Below are 19159 nucleotides of genomic sequence, written 5' to 3'. Positions count from 1 at the left end.
TGTTTACAAGGCTTAAGTCCATGAAATATGAAAATGGAAATGAAATCAGCTGTTTCAGAGTCAGATTGTGTCGCAACAAAGCAAAACATGAAGGTTTTGATCTCACTTCAACAAACTATACTGCCAAAATATGAATTTAGCACATTTAATACCAGATATTTTTCCCGTATTGAGAGAGTTCGGTGCTAGCCATTTTTGACCATTTTAACTTATTTTTGAAGGCCTACAGAAAGATGAAACCTACCAAGAGAAAGGTTTAACTATCTTCTTTCATTAGGAAAAAGTGTAGGTCTATCTTTTACCAACATTAAGTTTCTTGAAAATACCATTCTCCAAGAAAAACTGAGAAAAAGAGCTTTTTGTCAAAGGATGTGTTTCAAGTAGAACTTTTTTTTGTTTGTTTTTGCTTTTGTGATGCCTCAAATATCTAAACAATGCTTCTCTACTATGTAACAAACAAAAAGGTACTTTGATTGCAAAAAAAAAACAGTTTATTGCAAGAATAACACTGCACAGATTCAAGAACTTTGCACTTTGTGTTTGTGCATGTTTACTTTGACCCTTTTAAAAGTACTTTTTATGGTAAATGTGAACACACTCTCCATCAATATCTTCACTTGCTAGAGCTGCTAGATGGACTATCTGTAAATCATGAAAAAAGTAAAAAGAAATTGATGCAGTGTGAATTCACTATTGCGATTAGGAAAGATAAAAAAAAATGCACACACACACACACACACACACACACACACACACACACACACACACACACACACACACACACAATAGTACTACTTCCAAATGTCTCTAGTGACAAAAAAATTCAGTTACCAAACTCCTTGAAATTTTTTTGTCTCCAGTTATAAAGGAAAATTCAGGATATGAAAGGAAAAATACGTGCTGGATTCTCAGCCCCCAAAGTCCACTGAACATAAACAAACAGTATCTTGGTTTGTGTGGCGTGATAGAGCTGCTCTCCCATTGACTATCGCCGTATCATCTTCCTGAAATGTCATTGACTCGGTGGGATGTCAATCTTTACTCATGATGCTTTTCATTTCTCTTGGACACTCGACTGTCACCGAATGACGCTAGCACTATCACATGCTGTCACACGCTAGTACAAATTGGTAAAGTACAACTTTTTTGTGACTTTTTCACGTGTTTTTTGCAAGTTTATTAATTTTTATTCGCCATGGGCCCCAATAAATGTTAGTGGAATTAAGTGTGTGCGTACATTCATATGTATGAAACAGATTTTGTCTGAAAAACTCATCACAAAACAAGCCTACTATTGAGTCTATTTCTATTTTGGGGGATTATTTTTTCCAGACGTCCTTTTAAACTCTACAATCTGGAATAAGTGCAGATGTCTACAACATTAGATAAGTCTTATAAGGATGGTCTGATTGAAAATTAAAATAATTTAAATATCACGGAACCTAACATTAATGTTTTCGGAGTGTGGACTGAAGCGGAAGGAGAAAACCCACACAAGCACACAAAATCTTCTGAAGATTGATTGTTAGAGGATTTTCTATTTAGTTAAATCGATGCTAACTACGACTAACTAACTAACTACGAATCTGTTAATCTATTTCATTGTATCTCTCAGAGTTCCTGTTGTCTCAGCCTCTGGAGATCAAGCGCAAATACTCCAGGACTGACCCAGTACGACTAGCCGACATCCCAGGTTGGCCGCATGCTGGAGGTATTAGACACATCACATCTCTTCCACTACATTTCTTGTGCTATTTTGCTGTAATTTATGAACTTTATACACCTCGGTCTTTCTTCTTCAGTGTTGGGTTGTTCTGAAGTCAGCCATTACCCAAAAAATCAAAAGCTTGATGGGAAAATTTCAGTCTACAGTGGTAACATCACAGTTCTGGAGGTAGATGCCATAGTAAATGCAGGTATGTTTGACTAAGTGTTGCTTTTAGCTGTTTGAATCTGGTATGAGATAATCAGATCCTCAGGTGTGGTCCAGTTTCATGTAATTTGCCAGAAAATTATTACAAATTTATCTTTGTGCATCTTTCTATGTGAGTGGCACTGAGAGGCAGAACAATTAAACATTCCTACATTCAAGGCACAAACCCGTGTATCCACTTGCTGCCATTTTATATTAGCCTCATGATCAAACAAACACATCCTAATGTCACAGTGAGTTTATAAATTGAAACAAGATCATCATGATTCCAGTACATGCTGTGTACTTGGGCATTGTTTCTGGATTAAGCTGTGAGCCATATCTAATGTGAAATATGGTCCTTGCTCAATTAAGATTGTGAAGGATGTGCCTTAAAATTACCATTGGGTGGCAGTCGTAGCCTTCTCATGAGACTTTTATGCTCCCCACATGACTGTTAGTGCATCTGGCAGAAATATATTCTGCGTCTTGGCACAGGAGCGTGTCAAGGGAGTGGAAAGGCGGGCCAGCATGCCTAAATGATGCTTGATGGTGAGACTGTAGCAGAAAATGATAGATCTCCATTTGGCAGCTGACTGTCAGCAGGTGCCAACATCCAAGTGGGTGTGTGGATCATTCCCTCTCATTTACAGCATCACTACTGCATCTGTAGGCAAACATTAAACGTGAACACAAACATGGGATTGTGTTTATATACAGTATGTGGTGGTAATTTGTGTCGAGGATGACAACTTCTATTTGTTGCACATGTTTAACACAAGCTTTTACAGCATGGCAAATATCAAAAGCAACAGTAAAGATAAGTGTCATTTAGCTGAAAGGATGGGGCAAGGTAAGATGCATTATTTAAAATAAAATTAAAAAAAATGTAATCAAAGCATTTATGGAGAAAACATTTCCATTAGGTACTCAACTCAGACAAAAGCAAGATGGGAGACTTGAAGAAGGAAGAGAATAAAGATGGAAACAAGTAAGAAAAACAGTAGTATTTACTGTAAATCATGGATGGCATCACCATGGCAACAGGCTTGTACAGGGCGCCCTAAGAGGGTTTTTGGGCTACAGCGTCTGACCATCCTTTCTTCTGTCTGAATGATTTGCTGTCCTGCTGACATTCTCTGCACTCTTTTGTTGGCTAAGAGGCCAACCTTTTCACATGCTGACTAACTGATTGACTCAAGCTTTGAGCGAGGTCACATAGACGTGTGGTGTTCAAATGAAACCGTGGGTAGACTGTTAAGGACAAGAGAGCAATTATAAAAAAGGTGAGTTATTTTGGAAAAAAAACACTCAGCAAACTTATTCTCCTGTTGAACAGTTGCTGGGCAAGTAGTAGCGTGGGGAAGCAGTTAAACTAGCAGTTGACATGCGCCTCGGACTGTAGCTGTGTTTTTGTGGCCGCATCGTTTGGCCGAAGGCAGGCAGAAAACACTTGAAGCCAACTGTGGCCAATTATACGCCATACTAGCTGACTGGTAGACCAATATAAGGTGGGGTGAGTTCTTCATGGCCTAAGGACACGCAGAAAAACTCAAATATGTTACAATGTTGCGCACCACTGGTGGTTAGACATTAAATGAAGGGAGAACACTTGCCCTAATAAATATTTTGTATTTAATCAAGAGAAGTCATTCAAATTGTGTATAAACTGTCCAACAATTCTCATAATGCTGGGAGTATTTTCCTGCATCTGTGACTCTCGACTTGTTTTCCTGTGGCTCCATACCACATTGATAAAGACTAGCATTACCAGTTACAATAAGGTACTACTTCTAGTACAGTGGTGTCTTGACATTCAAGTTTAATTCCGTGACCATGCTCGTAACTCATAACATTTGTATCTCAAATCATCTTTCTCCGTTGAAATGAATGGAAATTCTATTAATCCATTCCTGTCCCCCACTCAAAAGATGGCAAACCGTTTTGTAATGTTTGTAAAAAGGAAAATAGCAATTTATAAAAAAACATACAAACTCATTTCCAGAGAAGTTGGGATGTTGTGTGAATGAATAAAAGAATAGAATGATTTGCAAACAATGTTCAACCTATATTTAATTGAATACACTACAAAGACATTTAATGTTCAAAGTAATGAACTTTGTTATTTTAGGGTTATTTCCCATTCTTGCTTGATGTACAGCTTCAGCTGTGCAAGAGTCCAGGATCTCTGTTGTATTTTACGCTACATAATGCGGCACACATATTCAGTGGGTGACAAGTCTGGACTGCAGGCGGGCCAGTCTCGTACCAGCACTTTTTTTTTTCAAACTATGAATGAAACCACGCTGTTGTAACATGAAGAATGTGGTTTGGCATTTTCTTGCTGAAATAACCAGGGGTATCCATGAAATGGCTGTGGCTTGGATGGCAGCATATGTTTCTCCAAAACCTGTATGTACCATTCATCATTCATGGTACCTTCACAGATGTGTAAGTTACCCATACCTTTTACACTAACAGCCCCATACCATCACAGATGCTGGCTTTTGAACTTTGCATCCATAAGTCTGGATGGTTCTTTTCCTCTTTGGCCCAGCGGACACAATGTCCACAATTTCCAAAAACAATTTGAAATATGAATTTGTCGTTCCGCAGAACAATTTTCCACTTTGCATCAGTCCATCTGAGATGAGCTCAGGCCCAGAGAACCTTGCACGTCAAGCAAGACCATCTCCCCATCTGATGTTATCCTGTCTGGCAAGGTGGCGTGAGAAAAGAGTTTGATGGCGAAAACAGTGCTACCTTTACTTATAAACATCTCTCGTCATGTTTTTTGCAAGTTTATTGATCTTTATTCACCATGGGCCCCAAGAAATTTTAGTGCAGGGATGCTCAATGCGTTGATCGCGATCGACCAGTCGAGTTTTGGTCAATCGCGTGACAGTGTGCCAAAAAATAAAAAAAAATAAAATAAAGACGTTAGCCTATCATTCACCTCGTCGCTTGATTCAGGTGTGGCCAATACGTTGATCACATGCACATAAAGGCGCGTTCTAGGAAGCTGGCCTCCTATTTATGGCAGTTGCAGCGATGCCCCCCAATGTACATTAGTTACTTTTAAAATAATCACAATCTACTGATGCAACTGTTTCAACATTGTTTTATGATCCAAGCGCTCACTTAGCACACATGGGAGACCTAAACCACTGTCATGTATTGGTTGAGCAGATTTGTCATCAATGTTGTTCTGTAGTTCAAGCATTCATTGCATCGCATCTCTCTGCGCTCCCTTAACTTGGAATGCTGTGTTAAAAAACTCCTTTGCTTCCACGTTTCCATTTTCTGCCCTCAGTCTTCTCTAAAATATGTCTTCTTACGATGGCCAGCAGCCACATCCTGCGAAGTAAATAAAGGAGACCCTTGTCCCCCGCAGTTGTTGTCATCATTTACTGGTCTTGTTATGTTCAAAGTGGCTAGGTTTTTGAGTTTTCCCTTGTTACTGTTTTGAACTTGAAAACTAGGGCTCACAAAGCAAGGCAATAAGAACAAAGTAGCGCTTCGTCAACTTTTTATGACTAAAGTGTCTCACTGTTCAAATAATTTAAAATAATACATCAATGCAACATCAAAACTCACCTTAGATAAATGATGGATTATTAGATCAATATCATATTTCCCCACTGAAATGAATGGAAATTACATAAATCTGTTCCAGCCTCCTGTAAAAAACAGTTTCATGTTTTTTATAATATATAAATATATGTGAAAACATGAACTGTTTTTATGAATTGTAATTCAGCTGGCTCAAGGTCTTTCTCGCTCTCTCTAACACACACACACACACACACACACACACACACACACACACACACACCACACACACACACACACACACACACACACACACAGTAGTAATGTACAGTTGTGCTCACCATATCCTGTTTAATACTTTCAAGGATAAATGGAAATATACAAGTTATTTCACCAGGATCTTGGATCTTGTAAACTTCAAAGAAAAAAGAAATTAAAACATCACGTGCAGCAATATTGACAGCAATTCTTCATATTAGGTTGCAGACCCTTTGCCAGCGACGGCTGCCTCCAAACATTTCTTGTATCCATCGAAAAGGTTTTTGCACTTCTCATGTGCATACTTTCTTCCCACTCTTCAGTTGTAGTTTCTTCAAGCTCTTCAACATTTGCAGGGTTCTTTTCCCCAATGGCAGATTTCATTTCCCCTCAAAGATTTTCATTTGGCTTAAGATCAGTACTCATTGCTTTTAAAAAAAAGTCAAATTTTTTCCCCTTTTCATCAATTCCTGTGTGCTTTTGGATGTGTGGTTTTGGTCTTTGTCTTTCTAGAGCAGTGTTTTTCAACCTTTTTTGAGCCACGGCACATTTTTACATTGGAAAACATTTTGTGGCACACCACTAACCAAAAATATTACAAAATGACTCTCTGTATAGTATATTTAATTACAATATAATTTCTCAATTTATTTATACTCAGTCAGTGTGAAACCTGGGCCTATTTAGATGAACACAAAGCCAATATCCTGCCAGGAATAGAAGAAAGACACACACGAAGCTCTTCTTCAACAGCTCTCAGTCTCTCTCTGTTTTTAGTTTTTAAAGCAGTTAGACTTGAAAAGCTCAGCTCACACAGATATGTTGTGGAAAATGGGAGCAATGTCAGAACAGCTTTGTTGGCCAGAATGGGGAACTCCTTGGCACCAGTCAACCAAAAACTGTCCAAAGGAACATCAGCAAATCTTAGTTTTAAACCACGATCATGTTTCAGTTCAGTGAGTTCCTCCTGCTCTTGTAAAGTCATGTCCTTTCCAACAACTGATGCCGAGCTATATGGGTCCCTAACCCAGTCAAAGCATTCAGTGGAGGGTGAAGAGAAATAAAATGACAACTTCTCCTCAAGATTTTTCAAATGTTTACCTATTACCTCAGACTGTGCAGCAGTGTTGCTTTGCCGTTTGTCTGTGAGTGGGAACATCTTTAGGTTGGCACGTTGCACATGTTGTTGCCAGAGGTGCACCTTTAAACGGAATTCATTTATTTTATCTGTGCTTGTAAGCAGGTTTTCATTTCGGCCCTGCATCATTGTTTTTAGTTCATTAAGATGATGAAATATATCAGCCAGGTATGTCAGCTTTGCGCACCACTCATCACTTGCAAACAGATTTGAGTAATCAGACCTCTCATTTGTCAGAAACATTTTAAGCAATTGTGTTATCAGAGAGCAGGACTTTAGCTATGTCTTTAACCACATCAGGGCCGAGCATCTCGTTGACAATGGCTTTACAGGCAGGTAGTATTAATGTCTCTGCCACACTGTGCGGCTTTTTTGATTGAGCAACAAGTTTGGCGACTAGGTAACTAGCTTTGAGCGGGTTCTCATTTACCTTTGTGGTTTTTCTCATAAACGTTGCCTGTTTCTCTGTGTTTACACGCAGGCGAACAAAATAGTCTATCGGCTTGTTTTGAAGCGACGGGTGTGTCGTTTGGAGATGGCGTTTAAGCTTGCTTGGCACCATGGCGCTGTTGGATAGCTTCTCGCCACACACCAGGCATAACGGAATAGGTGTCGTCTCATCCCCGGTGAAAGTAAATCCAAACGAATGATAGCTTTCACTATATTGCCTTGAGCTCACCGTCTTTGCTTTCTTTTTCCCACCAATTATACAAGGGCCTTCATCCAGGTCAGAATCTTGTCCAGGGCCCAGTTCGGAGTTTGCAGTTGTCCTTTTTAAAAACTTCTCCATGACTGTCACCACGGCCTCTCAGGTGCATCACTAATTCTCTTGGAGGAACGAGGCAATCAGCTACGTGTTGCCACACGGACAAATATTACTCTGCCAGCCTTTCCAGCACGGACACTGGACAATGACATAATATTTGCAGAAAATTATTAATAAATGTTAATTAAAAAAAAGTGATATTGGATAATTTCTCACGGCACACTAGTGTGCCGCGGCACAGTGGTTGAAAATCACTGTTCTAGAGGACCCATGATGTTGGCCTAAAACCAAGTTTTTTTTTGTTTTTTTTACACTAAGACATTTTGCTCCCAAATCTCTTGATAGTTTTTGTTTCATAATACCTGTGATACAGTCTTGACCTCCAGTACCAGATGCAGAAAAGCAGCCCAACACCATTAACAATCCTCCACCTTGCTTGACTGTTGCAAGGGTGTTCTTTCCCTTTGTATGCATTGCTAAAAACATATTTTTGTTTAATCTGTTCATAAAATATAGTGTATCATTTCCTCTTTTGTATAAAACAAGTTTTTGACATTTCTTGACTTGATTCATTTTCTTCAGTAGATTTTCTGCATTTAGTCCTTCAACTCAAATGCATGTAGTAATGTGCTACATTTACTCAAATAACATTTTTGATCAATTGTACTTGTCAGAGTAGTTTCAATGCAACATACTCTTTTACCATCTTGTCTACCATCTGATGAACCTATCCAGAGTGAAGGCTTGCATCTGCCAAGCAGACAAAGAGAAGCTCATCCATGCTTTCATCTCAAGTAAACTTGACTATTGTACTGATCTTCTGACTTGACGCTCAAAAAAAAGAGCATGAAACAACTGCAACTCATTCAGAATGCTGCAGCTCGGGTTCTGACCAGAACAAAGAGGTCAGAGTACATTACTCCAATTCTAAAGTCTTTACACCTGCTCACAGTCAGCTTTAGAGAAGATTTTAAAGGTCAGAGAACAAAAATATTAATTTACTAATCCAGAGGAAATGTAGTTTATTTGTCTATCATACAAATGTAGCTAACATTTCATAAAAAGTATTGAAACAATTCTCAACACAACAGAAAATGAAAATAAATGAAATAAATTGCCGTCAAAGTCAGTCTGAAGATTTTGTTCGAAATGTCACTTAGATTCAGGAAGTTCCAGTACTCTCCGGAATATGACGTGAAGTCACGACAACATTTAGCCAGAGAGTGAAAAAGCTAGCAATGATAATGAGGATGTGTGTTGCATAAGGCTGTTCTGCCTCAAATGTTGACGGAGTCACCTTACATGAATGGCCGAAAGATGAACAGATAGGCAGGTTATGGACCAGGTTTGTGAAGAGAAAGCGGGCGTATTGGATTTACAAATCAAAGTGGACAGTAATGTGTTCCAAGCATTTCACGGAGGACTGCTTTGAAAACCCACTACAGCGTTCACTTGGCTTCGGTAGCAAATAAGTACATACGTGTTCAATTGTTTAGTATTGACAAGTATCTACCTCGTTTTAAATGTAAATACAATAGCGATACAGATATGTGTCAGCAAATATCCGTATCCATGTAATGTTTAGGAAGTGATGAAATTTGGACACTGTATAAAATTAGTGTAATGTTGACGTTGAGGTCTTGCTGAAATTCGACTAGGCTGTGTGTGCTCTCAAGTGTTCGGTGCATTATTTAAAATACGGGCTAAATCTTTAAACGCAGAAGGATACCGAAGGTTTAGATTTTTGTTTTACGCTGACTCAGTCGCTAGTACAACAACAACAACAAATGACTCACTGTTGTGTGCAAGCAGCATCAGACGTTACAAGGTGTACATAGATTTCTTGAGGCACCTACCAGTCTGTGTTTTGGGTGCAAAGTTCCACGTCATCTTCGTCATGTCTCGCCGAATCCCGTCCTTGTGTTGCATTCGAAACTCAGACTGTCACACCGGTTCGAACATATATGGTTGAATTACACCTGGATGGGATGTTTTTTGAACATGGAAAAAATAAGAAAATTCCTCCTCTTCCACAGAGCATTCTGTAGATTATTGGTTGTTTGTCACTATGCCGAGTAGGGGCATACACTTCTCCTAGCTGTTATGGGTTGGGTCCCTTATCTACGTTCTAGTTATTTAGCTGCGGCAGTCATTGTGTAGCCGCTCACCGTGTTCCATGTCCTCGGAGTTCAATAAACACTCAGTGCTTTGGAAACCTGTGTGATCTCTTATGCACGTACAAGAAGTCAGTAGCATTTAAACATTCCATAAAAACTTCTTCATTACTGCAGTCAATCTTCTCTAGATCCCACTCACGTGTATGATTGTCTGTGTAGGAAGCCATTTCTGTACAAAAGTTGTCTTTGCGTGACGTCACACGGTAGCAGCTTCAACAGAGCCTCGGTTTGAAACAGACATTGGAGGCATTCGAATTACAAAGAAAATGTGCACTTTGGCGCAAATTTATTTCATTTCTGTTGTGTTGAGAATTTTTTAAACTTTTTTATGAAGTTTTAGCCACATTTGCATGATAAGACAAAATACATTTCCTCTGGATTAGTACTTTAAAACATTTCTTGATAACTGTGAACCCCTTTACAATGCATACCTACCTTTACGAAGTGATTATATATTAACTATACAGCAATGAAATTGATAAATGTGATTCAGAATGCTGCTTTTTGCATCCAGCACCTTCTGGTCATCAGCTTTATTCAGTGTGGTGACTTAAGACAAGCCAAACAGCCTGTTCATTTGGCATTGTGTGCCACTGTTTCATCCTCTTCTTCCCAGCCGTTTATATTTGTTTTTGTGTTATTTAGCGACGTTGCAATGGTTTATTCTGTTTTTTGCTTATACAATGTTTTAGGTAGTGGGATGAGTGAGTTTTCCAAGTCACAAAGGAATATGTGAGCAGTGGATAGGGAATGTCATTCGACAGGGGAAGAAACGTGGTCAGCTACGGGTGCCAGGCAAACATTCCAAACTGTGATGATCACGTTGAACTGGTGTCTTTTAAGAAAGTCTTAGCCGAAAAAATTGGATGCATGGGTAGCGTTCGCCAGAATCTCAAACCAGCTGCAATGCCAACTATTTTTCCCGTGGCCATTGGGACCTCAATCACCAGCAAGTAAATTAAACCACCACGGTGCACCAGCAAAGTGGCACAGATGGGATGTGAGGATTTTATGGTATATACCCATAACTCTATTATCGTTTTTATTATTATTATTATTATTACCCCTGGGGTACCATTATTTAGAGCCATGACTGTATAAGAAGACATACTTTTGACATCCTGTCACATCGACCCAGTGACCACTCTTTTTTTCTTTTGTACAGCTAATATTTGGCTGAATGTTCTCGTCACTGTCAGGTTTAGATCTTCTGATCATCTTAAATGAACGGTCTGACGATGCCAAGTTCAATTGGGTGGTCCTGTACTTCAAAATCAGCCTCCTCGTATTCCAACAGGTTGCTTGCAATTGCATATAAAGTGTATCGCTCTCAATTGCAACGTCACTTCTGGTAGCTATTTCGATGGATAGAGTAAATACACCTCGGTGACTTGAACTTTGGGTATGTTTGGGGAATGCTCCATACTTGTATAAAAATATATATTTTTAGTTAAACTATATTTGACAACGAGCTGGAAGTGGTGTATAAATGTATTACATACCATAAACAATGTGATTTTAACTGATACCATAATGCCTTTTTGACCTCTGACCTTTAAAGTTCTGCTACTGCTCTATAAATCCCTAAATGGTTTAAGGCCTGAATCCATGAAAGAAATGCTAATGGAATATAATCCCAGTAGGGCTCTGAGATCTACAGACTCAGATCAAATTGCAGGGCACAGAGTCTAATGCAAACATGGTGAAGCAGCATTTAGTGATTACGCTGCACACAAATGGAATGAATTGCAACCAGAACTGACATTATTCATCCATTACTGAGGGCGTGATCTGTTTTCAAACTTCCTCTTCCACTTCATTTGAGTCCAATCACATGCCACGAGGCAGTCACATGATAGCACAAAAGGAAATTGCGGACCGATAAAAGTGACTCATTTTGCGGAAAAATTAACAAACGAACAAAAAACAGCCGTTCGAGGGTTTACTTTACATACTCTGAGATACAACAGCTCTGACATGCAGCTTTTAGTTACTGCCCAAACTTGGATATTTCACCCCACTTCTATTTTGAGAAAACACCTGGTGGTACTTTGCAAATATTTCTATTGTTTTGCCAGTGCATGTAGGAATATTAGCCCATTTATTGTCATAAATCACTCTAAAACATGCGTCTTTCATAGACATGTGCAATGATGTAATCTTAATCGCTCTCTTTCTCCGTCAGCAGGCAGCAGGGACTGAGGAGGATTTAACTCTGCAGAACTAAGCGGGCACAGGATGCACTTTCTCGGGTTTCTTGATAGCTCAATCACTTGCCTATGTAGCTTGTAAACCGAAGCGATATTTGTATGAAATCTTTTTGTAAACGCATTTGACCAAGGTTCTACTCAGCGATTTCACCGAAATTTCTTTCCTGCAATTTAAGTAATTGCTCTCAAGCGAAATGAATCATCTGGCAATGGCTTGTATTTAAAAAAGAAAACCAACTGTATTTGTTACATTCATGACAGGAATGCAACCTGTACAAAAAGTGGCTAAAGATGAGCAGTTTTATTGCCGTATGCTACTGGATTTGTTGGATTTTAATTACAATTTTAGCTTTGTTCTGAAGTTTTACAATTATTCATTTATACATCACTTATTCCAATGTACTGCATTGCCATTAAAGGATGTAATTAATGTATATATATTAAAAAAAATAATTATACCATAGTGGTAAGTTTCCAAAGACTTAAAATGTCAATTCTTTACATGTACCAATGAATGCACATTTAAGAACTTTGTCAGCTTGTCCTAATTGATCAGGTAAGCGAGGCATTGCAGAAATTTGGACGGGCGCTGCACGTCAATTGTGTTGCTCTCAAGATTGGATTTACAGTAGTTTCCCACTCCACTCATTCCCTCCTCCTGGCCCGCCCCTTACCTCATTTCTTCTACATTTTAACTGCCCCTGGCTTCTGCCCACTCCCATAAAACATTACAAACATAAAAACCCACAAGCACTTAAGAGCTGTCTGGGCGTGGGGGTGGGAGGTTGTGGGGGGGTGGGGGTGGGGATATGACACAAAGGGGGAGGAGACGCTGGGCCAAAACATCCGCCTCTTTACACCCCTCAATCACTTGATCGGAAAAGGGAGGATAGATGGAAGGGAGAATATATTGTCTCTGATGAGCTAGCTGATTAAGATGTATTGCAGAATGAAACGTCGATGAAGTGATGAATTCTCAGGGACTCTGTATGTGAATAAAAGTGTGCGTGGGGGCAGGGCACTACTGCTAAACTCCTTTTTTAATTGATTAATGGAAATGTGTCTCGTGATGATAAGCCCTTTTTTTAAATTCACAAAAGTTTCATTACTTATTTGCATTTCAGTACTTACTCCTCTCAGTTCCACATGGAATGTTTAGTATATTTTTGTGTCTGACATTAAATGCCATTTATTGTGGCCTCGGTACCATTTGGATAGGATTAAAGTTTAATAGTGGAAAAAGATTTAAAAACTGAACTGTTTGCTCTACTCTCTAGTTTTATATAATGCCCTCTTTTGCAGTAACACTGTGCGTGTGTGAATAAGTGCGACGGCATAGTCTGATAAATATTTCAGGCTAGACTGTTAAAATAGGAAAAATCTGTCAGTAAAATTAAGCTCTGCACCATCAAGTGATAAAGAATATACCCGTAGAGCTGCTGCATTGCTTCATCTTCATCATTCGACTCACACTAGAGCTTAACACGGTGGCATGACTGGTGAGAGTGTGTCTCTCAGTTCTGAGGAGGACTGAGGGCTCGGGTTCAAGTCTCGAGTCCGGCTGTGTGGCGTTTGTATGTTATCCCCGTGCCTGTGTGAGTTTTCTTCGGACACTTATGTTTCCTCCCACATCCCAAAAACATGCATTAAATGGGGACTAAATTCCCCTTAAGTGTGGTTGTGAGTGCAAATCGTTGTTTGTTTGTATGTGCTCTGCGATTGGCTGGCAACCAGTTCAGGGTGTACATACCCGTCTGCCTGAAGTTACCTGGGATAGGCTGTAGCACTCCTGTGAACCTTATGAGGATAAGTGTCTCAGAAAATGGACGAACAGATAGCGCTAAACACAAGTAATTATAGAGCTCGTGCACCTACGTCATAAAATCATGTGATTTTTGTTTACGTCGCCATATTGCCGGTCAAACAAAGCATTGTTGCAAATTAATTCCGTTGAGACGAAACGAAAATATGTCTTATAGCACGACACTCGGGAGTTTTGTCCAATACCATTAAACATTTAGAAGGTGATAATAAACGAAGGTACTCAGAAAAAATAGAGACACTTGTCATAGAGGCCCCATATTTAATGCCGAAGTCGAAGTTTTCGCTGATAAGAAATTTGACTGTTAATTCGCTTTCGCTTATCTTGGACATCTGGATGTACACATGTATCTCATGAATAAGTCGTCGAGATTTACACAGAAGAGTTTGAAAGCATATAAAAGTCTGGATGCAAACAAATACTTGGTTGCTGGATCTGTTCTCAATCAGGAATAAATCCCACATAGTGATGGACCCACTCGGATTTTTTCAATACAAATACCAATATTTAAATAAATGACCCCTGGTATTACACAAACTCACATTCATTGTCTAAATTTAGGACAGGGAGTCTTCTCCGTAGATGGAAGCGTATGCTGCCACACGATAACCTTTGTAAACCTCTCTGTGACAGATGATTTTTTTTTTAAAATATGCATTGTTTTCAAATGAGTTGATTTGGGGTTATAAATACATCTTGATAATTTCAGATTGAGAAGAGTAATTCCTACCTGAAATAAAATGATCGCTACACTAGCATGTGTACTTCGTTAATCACCATCCATCCCATTTAATTGCCAAAACCCTTCGATCTTTTCTTGTCTTTTTAGCTGGTATTATATAGAATGATCTATTTGAAAAACTGTCTCTTCTATTGTGACAACCTAGAGCACAATAGGTCTCGGGCAAGTTGAAAAATCTGCCCCAGTTCAACGACTCCCGCAAAGCTGAGCATTTTGGTTTGACCGGCAATATGGCACCGTGCAAACTGTGATGTCACCTGCACAAGCTCTATAGACCTTCATGTCTGCCTCTATGCACATATGCACATGCTTATGAGGAGTGAGAGGTATCAGTGTGCATAGCTGTATTGTGTGTTTTAGTGCATGTACTACGTTGCATGAGTAGTATCGATATATGAGATATGCTCCCTCTCACCTTTCTCTGCAGGTAGCAGATAAAGCCGTTGCCTGCTGCAGGAAACTCATTCAAGCTGGCAATAGCTGAGATATACAAGATTAGGCCATGTAGTCTTTTTTCCCCCTGTTTCTGGCCCACAGGTCCCAGACAGGATGAGAGGGACAGCAACTGTGTGTGTGTGTGTGTGTGTGTGTGTGTGTGCGCGCGCATTCATTACTAATGTCCTCGCTGATAAGAAGTTAAGAAAACGAGTGCAAGGTCAAGGATTGAACTAAATGTGTTACTGTAACAGTACTGTTTTAATGCGACATGGCTGGTCAGAAGAGCATCAGGAAATTGCAACCTTCCCTCAAATTGGTGAAATATATTGAACGGTGCGTGTGTATGTCAGTAAAGTCCAAAACGGTGAACGTCACATTACATTTAAAGTAACTAGTGAAAAAGCATGAAAAAATACAGAAACAACAGATTTTGTGCTCATTCCAATTCATAAACGTAGGATTTCCGAGATGTTAAATTCATATATAGGAGTTGTTTGATGTTTTTAGAACTGAGCATTGTACATGATTATCCCACCAATTCATCGAGTAATTGGACAAAAGTTGATTTTGAATATGTGTGGCTTCAAAAGGCCCCTGCCACCTTGCCTGGTGAGTGATGCATGCGTCCGTGAATGAGTAGCGTAGTTGCCTGGTGTTAGTTTGGGGCGCTTACTTATCATACGAATCTATCATTTTGTATAGTGAGCACTTATGCAAAGAAATGCAATAAATACATTAAAATATTGAAGCCATCATTTATTAGCAATAATGATTATAGAGTCATGATTATGTTGTGCAATTGAACAGTGGGCAGAGTTGTTATTTTTTTTTTTATCTCATTGCATAATATACTGCAATAAATGTCCCTTGGTAATATTCTTGATCTGATTTAAAAAAATGTGGAAATTCAGACAAATTGTTCTAGAAGGTCTATAGGTTGGCAGGTTTGCAGTCATAGCCATAAATGCGATTTTACTAATCATTGGCATCGTGTCACAGCCATAATCATTTCAAAGCCTTGCACTCACCTGCTCGTGGGAGCAACCTCCTCACTTGTGCCTTGTCTGTGTTAATTATGCCATGCATATGTATACCTCGTGTTTCATGCTGTCCATTGCTAGTTCGTTATACCTTGTGTCACGTTCTCGCATTTCTTGTTCCACGTGTTTGACTCAGAGTAAGCTGAACCTGCTTTATTTTTTGACCTTGCCTTTTTGCCTCATGATTTGGATACTGTCGCCTTATTGGACTGCCTACCCATGTACCGACTGCTGCCTGAAAATTAAACCTCTCTTCTCTAACTGCCCTTGTTTTGGAAGTGTGCATTTGGGTCCTATGCCTGCACCTGCTCGTGACACACGGTCATTTTTTTCTGTGTTTTGGTTTTAGTTTTTCAGCCTCGGATTCCTCGTTTTCGGTTTCAGCCAAGAATTTTAATTTTACTACAAAACTCTTTCACCCTGAATCAAAGAGCATAGTTTTCACAACATTTTATGAAAAATATATCAAAATCTGTATTAGAGAGCGCTCTAGTAATTCACAATTTGTTTTGATCGAAGAGATTGAAGAAGAGAGATGCAAAAAAGGAAAGTGTGTAGCTTTATCTTCCCAATACATTAACAAATGCATAAGGAATACATATTTTAGAGGTTTAACATAACAGAGAGTCACATTAAAAAGGAGGAGTCAGCCAAAGCCTGACAGATGGTCGATTGCTACTAATGTTTGTTAGGTGCAGTGTTGGTTGCCCTCTGTTTCACTGCTGCTCTAGCATCTATGCCTAAAGGTGTGATATTGAAATGCGTTCCCCTGAATTCAATCCAACCACATCAGGAATATTTAATACCGGGATTTTAATTAGGTAACCATGCAATGATTAATAAATAGAGAAGACATTATATTGAAACATTCAAAATTACTACTATGCAGTATAAGGTACGACATATAATTATAAGAATGTAGGGATATTTACTTTTATAATATAAAATGAATTCAATGGATTATGATTAGACTTTGGAATTATTTAACAATTGACTGTGTGATCTAGATATGTTTTTCCAGGATAATCCAGATGAAGTTCATTATATTTCTATATGATGATGTGAGTTTACACTTCAGTATTGGAGAGAACAGGACAATTATTCTTTTTGTTTGACCGGTGATATTCCCCCCATAAATTGATTACAGTGTGATATATGATAATAATTTTTTTTTTAATTCACAGGTCAAGATGTTCAAAAGAGATTTACTGATATTTTGTGTTGTTGAAGTAATGAGATGCCAGTCTAGATTGGGATGCAGAAATAGTTACATTTAAAAAACAAAGCATTCCTAATGTGTATGGTGGGACCCCAGCCAGAGCTCCCCCCCCAAAAAAAAAAAACAAACAAACAAACAAAAAAAAAAACGAAGTACATTTTCCCCTCTCATCGCATTTAAAATAACTGCAATGTAGTTGTGGAACCTGCCACACAGAATAAAAAGTGGCATCTGAGAAATAGGTCACAAAATGACCCCTTTTTCTTAAAAGCACTCAGCAGAAACACTTTAATTACCTTTTTCAGACAGGAAAAAAAGTCTCTTTCAGATGTACACAACACCTTACAATATTTTTTAAGAGCATTGAAAATTCTAATAATTGACTTCAGGGTATGATCGGGTACCCAAAAGGGCAAATGTGAGGGCAACAAAGGTGTTGTAAGATGTGCTGTAGGTGGGATAGAGGAGTTTTAATGTGGAGGTTGGACTGTCTCAGTGATCAGCTCTGATCCCCTTCCTCCTCATGGACCAGTTCACAGATGACATTGAGGCTAATTAAATGCATAGAAATGTTCTCACTAACCGCGCAGGTTGAGCATATACGTGGTCACCATCTGATTCATGATACATGTGCCTCGGCCAATTTTCTTTGCATCATGAGTCTTTCTTGTGAGGTAATAAGTTCTGAATACAAAAATATCTATCGTGGACCTTCATATATAAACAAAAGTATTTACAATAGATACAGTGACGAAAATAAGTACTTGAACACCCTGCAGTATTGCAAGTTCTCCCACTTAGAAATCATGGAGGGGGTTGAAATTTTCATCGTAGGTGCATGTCCACCGTGAGAGAGATAAAATCCAGAAATCACAATGTCTAATTTTTTTTAAACGATTTATTTGTGTGATGGCGCTACAAATAAGCATTTGAACATCTGTCTATCAGCTGGAATTCTGACCCTCAAAGACCTATTAGTGTGCCTTTAAAAGTCCACAAGTCAGATGCACGTGTGTGAGGTTGTTAGCTGCATAGAGACACCTGTCCACTCCATACAATCAGTAAGACTCAGACTTGTCACGTGGCCAAGACCAAAGAGCTTTCCATAGACGTCAGAGACAAAGTTTTACAACTCCACACGGCTGGAAAGGGCTACAGAGAAATTGACCCCTCCATACAGGGCACTTAACCACGCCTCCTGAAGTGACGTCACACCACGTGCGCTCACGTAAGGCAAACAGTAAAAATGGCAAATACAATACAATACATTGTTAGACGTGCAGACGCCATGCTTCTGATTTCATTCAAATCAACGATATATTATAGATTCTAAATACAATACATTCTTAACTGAGAGAGACGCCATGCTTCTGATTTCATTCAATCATTCACACGTAGCAATGTTATGCTAGCGGAGAACGTCTCATTCATTTATACGAGACGTGTATTAAAAATCAAATTTAGGGCATATCTTCATGCAAACACCGTCTGGTTAAGCTTCTGGCCGCGAGCCAGCAAGAAATCAATACGTTTGTGCAGTCCGATCATCGCTAAATATTGCTCGACAAAGAATAAGTGTGTCAATCGTTCGCACGTAGCAATGTTATGCTAGCGCAGAACGTCTCATTCATTTATACGAGACGTGTATTAAAAATCAAATTTAGGGCATATCTTCGTGCAAACACAGTCTGGTTAAGCTTCGGCCGCGAGCCAGCAAGAAATCAATACGTTTGTGCAGTCCGATCATCGCTAAATATCGCTCAACAAAGAATAAGTGTGGCAATTGTTCACACGTAGCAGTGTTATGCCAGCGGAGAACGTCTCATTCATTTATACGAGACGTGTATTAAAAATCAAATTTAGGGCATATCTTCGTGCAAACACC

At 39.1% G+C, this 19159-nt stretch overlaps 1 protein-coding gene across 3 annotated transcripts in view; it reads left to right on the top strand.

The window, feature by feature from the left end:
* Positions 1-19159, top strand: part of macrod1 (mono-ADP ribosylhydrolase 1) — a 199239-nt gene that overhangs the window by 620 nt on the left and 179460 nt on the right. For all 3 annotated transcript variants that reach the window (XR_009797287.1, XM_061836128.1, XM_061836127.1), the window contains exons 2-3: positions 1616-1711; positions 1803-1916. Coding sequence is in view for 2 of the 3 variants with exons in the window: in XM_061836128.1 (XP_061692112.1) it covers positions 1616-1711; positions 1803-1916 (210 nt within the window). In the remaining variant the exon portion in view is untranslated. The remainder of the gene's footprint in view (positions 1-1615; positions 1712-1802; positions 1917-19159) is intronic.

The sequence above is a fragment of the Syngnathoides biaculeatus genome, chromosome 11 (assembly GCF_019802595.1).
Source record: "Syngnathoides biaculeatus isolate LvHL_M chromosome 11, ASM1980259v1, whole genome shotgun sequence".
NCBI classification, from domain to species: domain Eukaryota; kingdom Metazoa; phylum Chordata; class Actinopteri; order Syngnathiformes; family Syngnathidae; genus Syngnathoides; species Syngnathoides biaculeatus.
The sequence above is the reverse complement of the archived record's forward strand: the minus strand, read 5'-3'. Positions and strand labels throughout refer to the sequence as shown.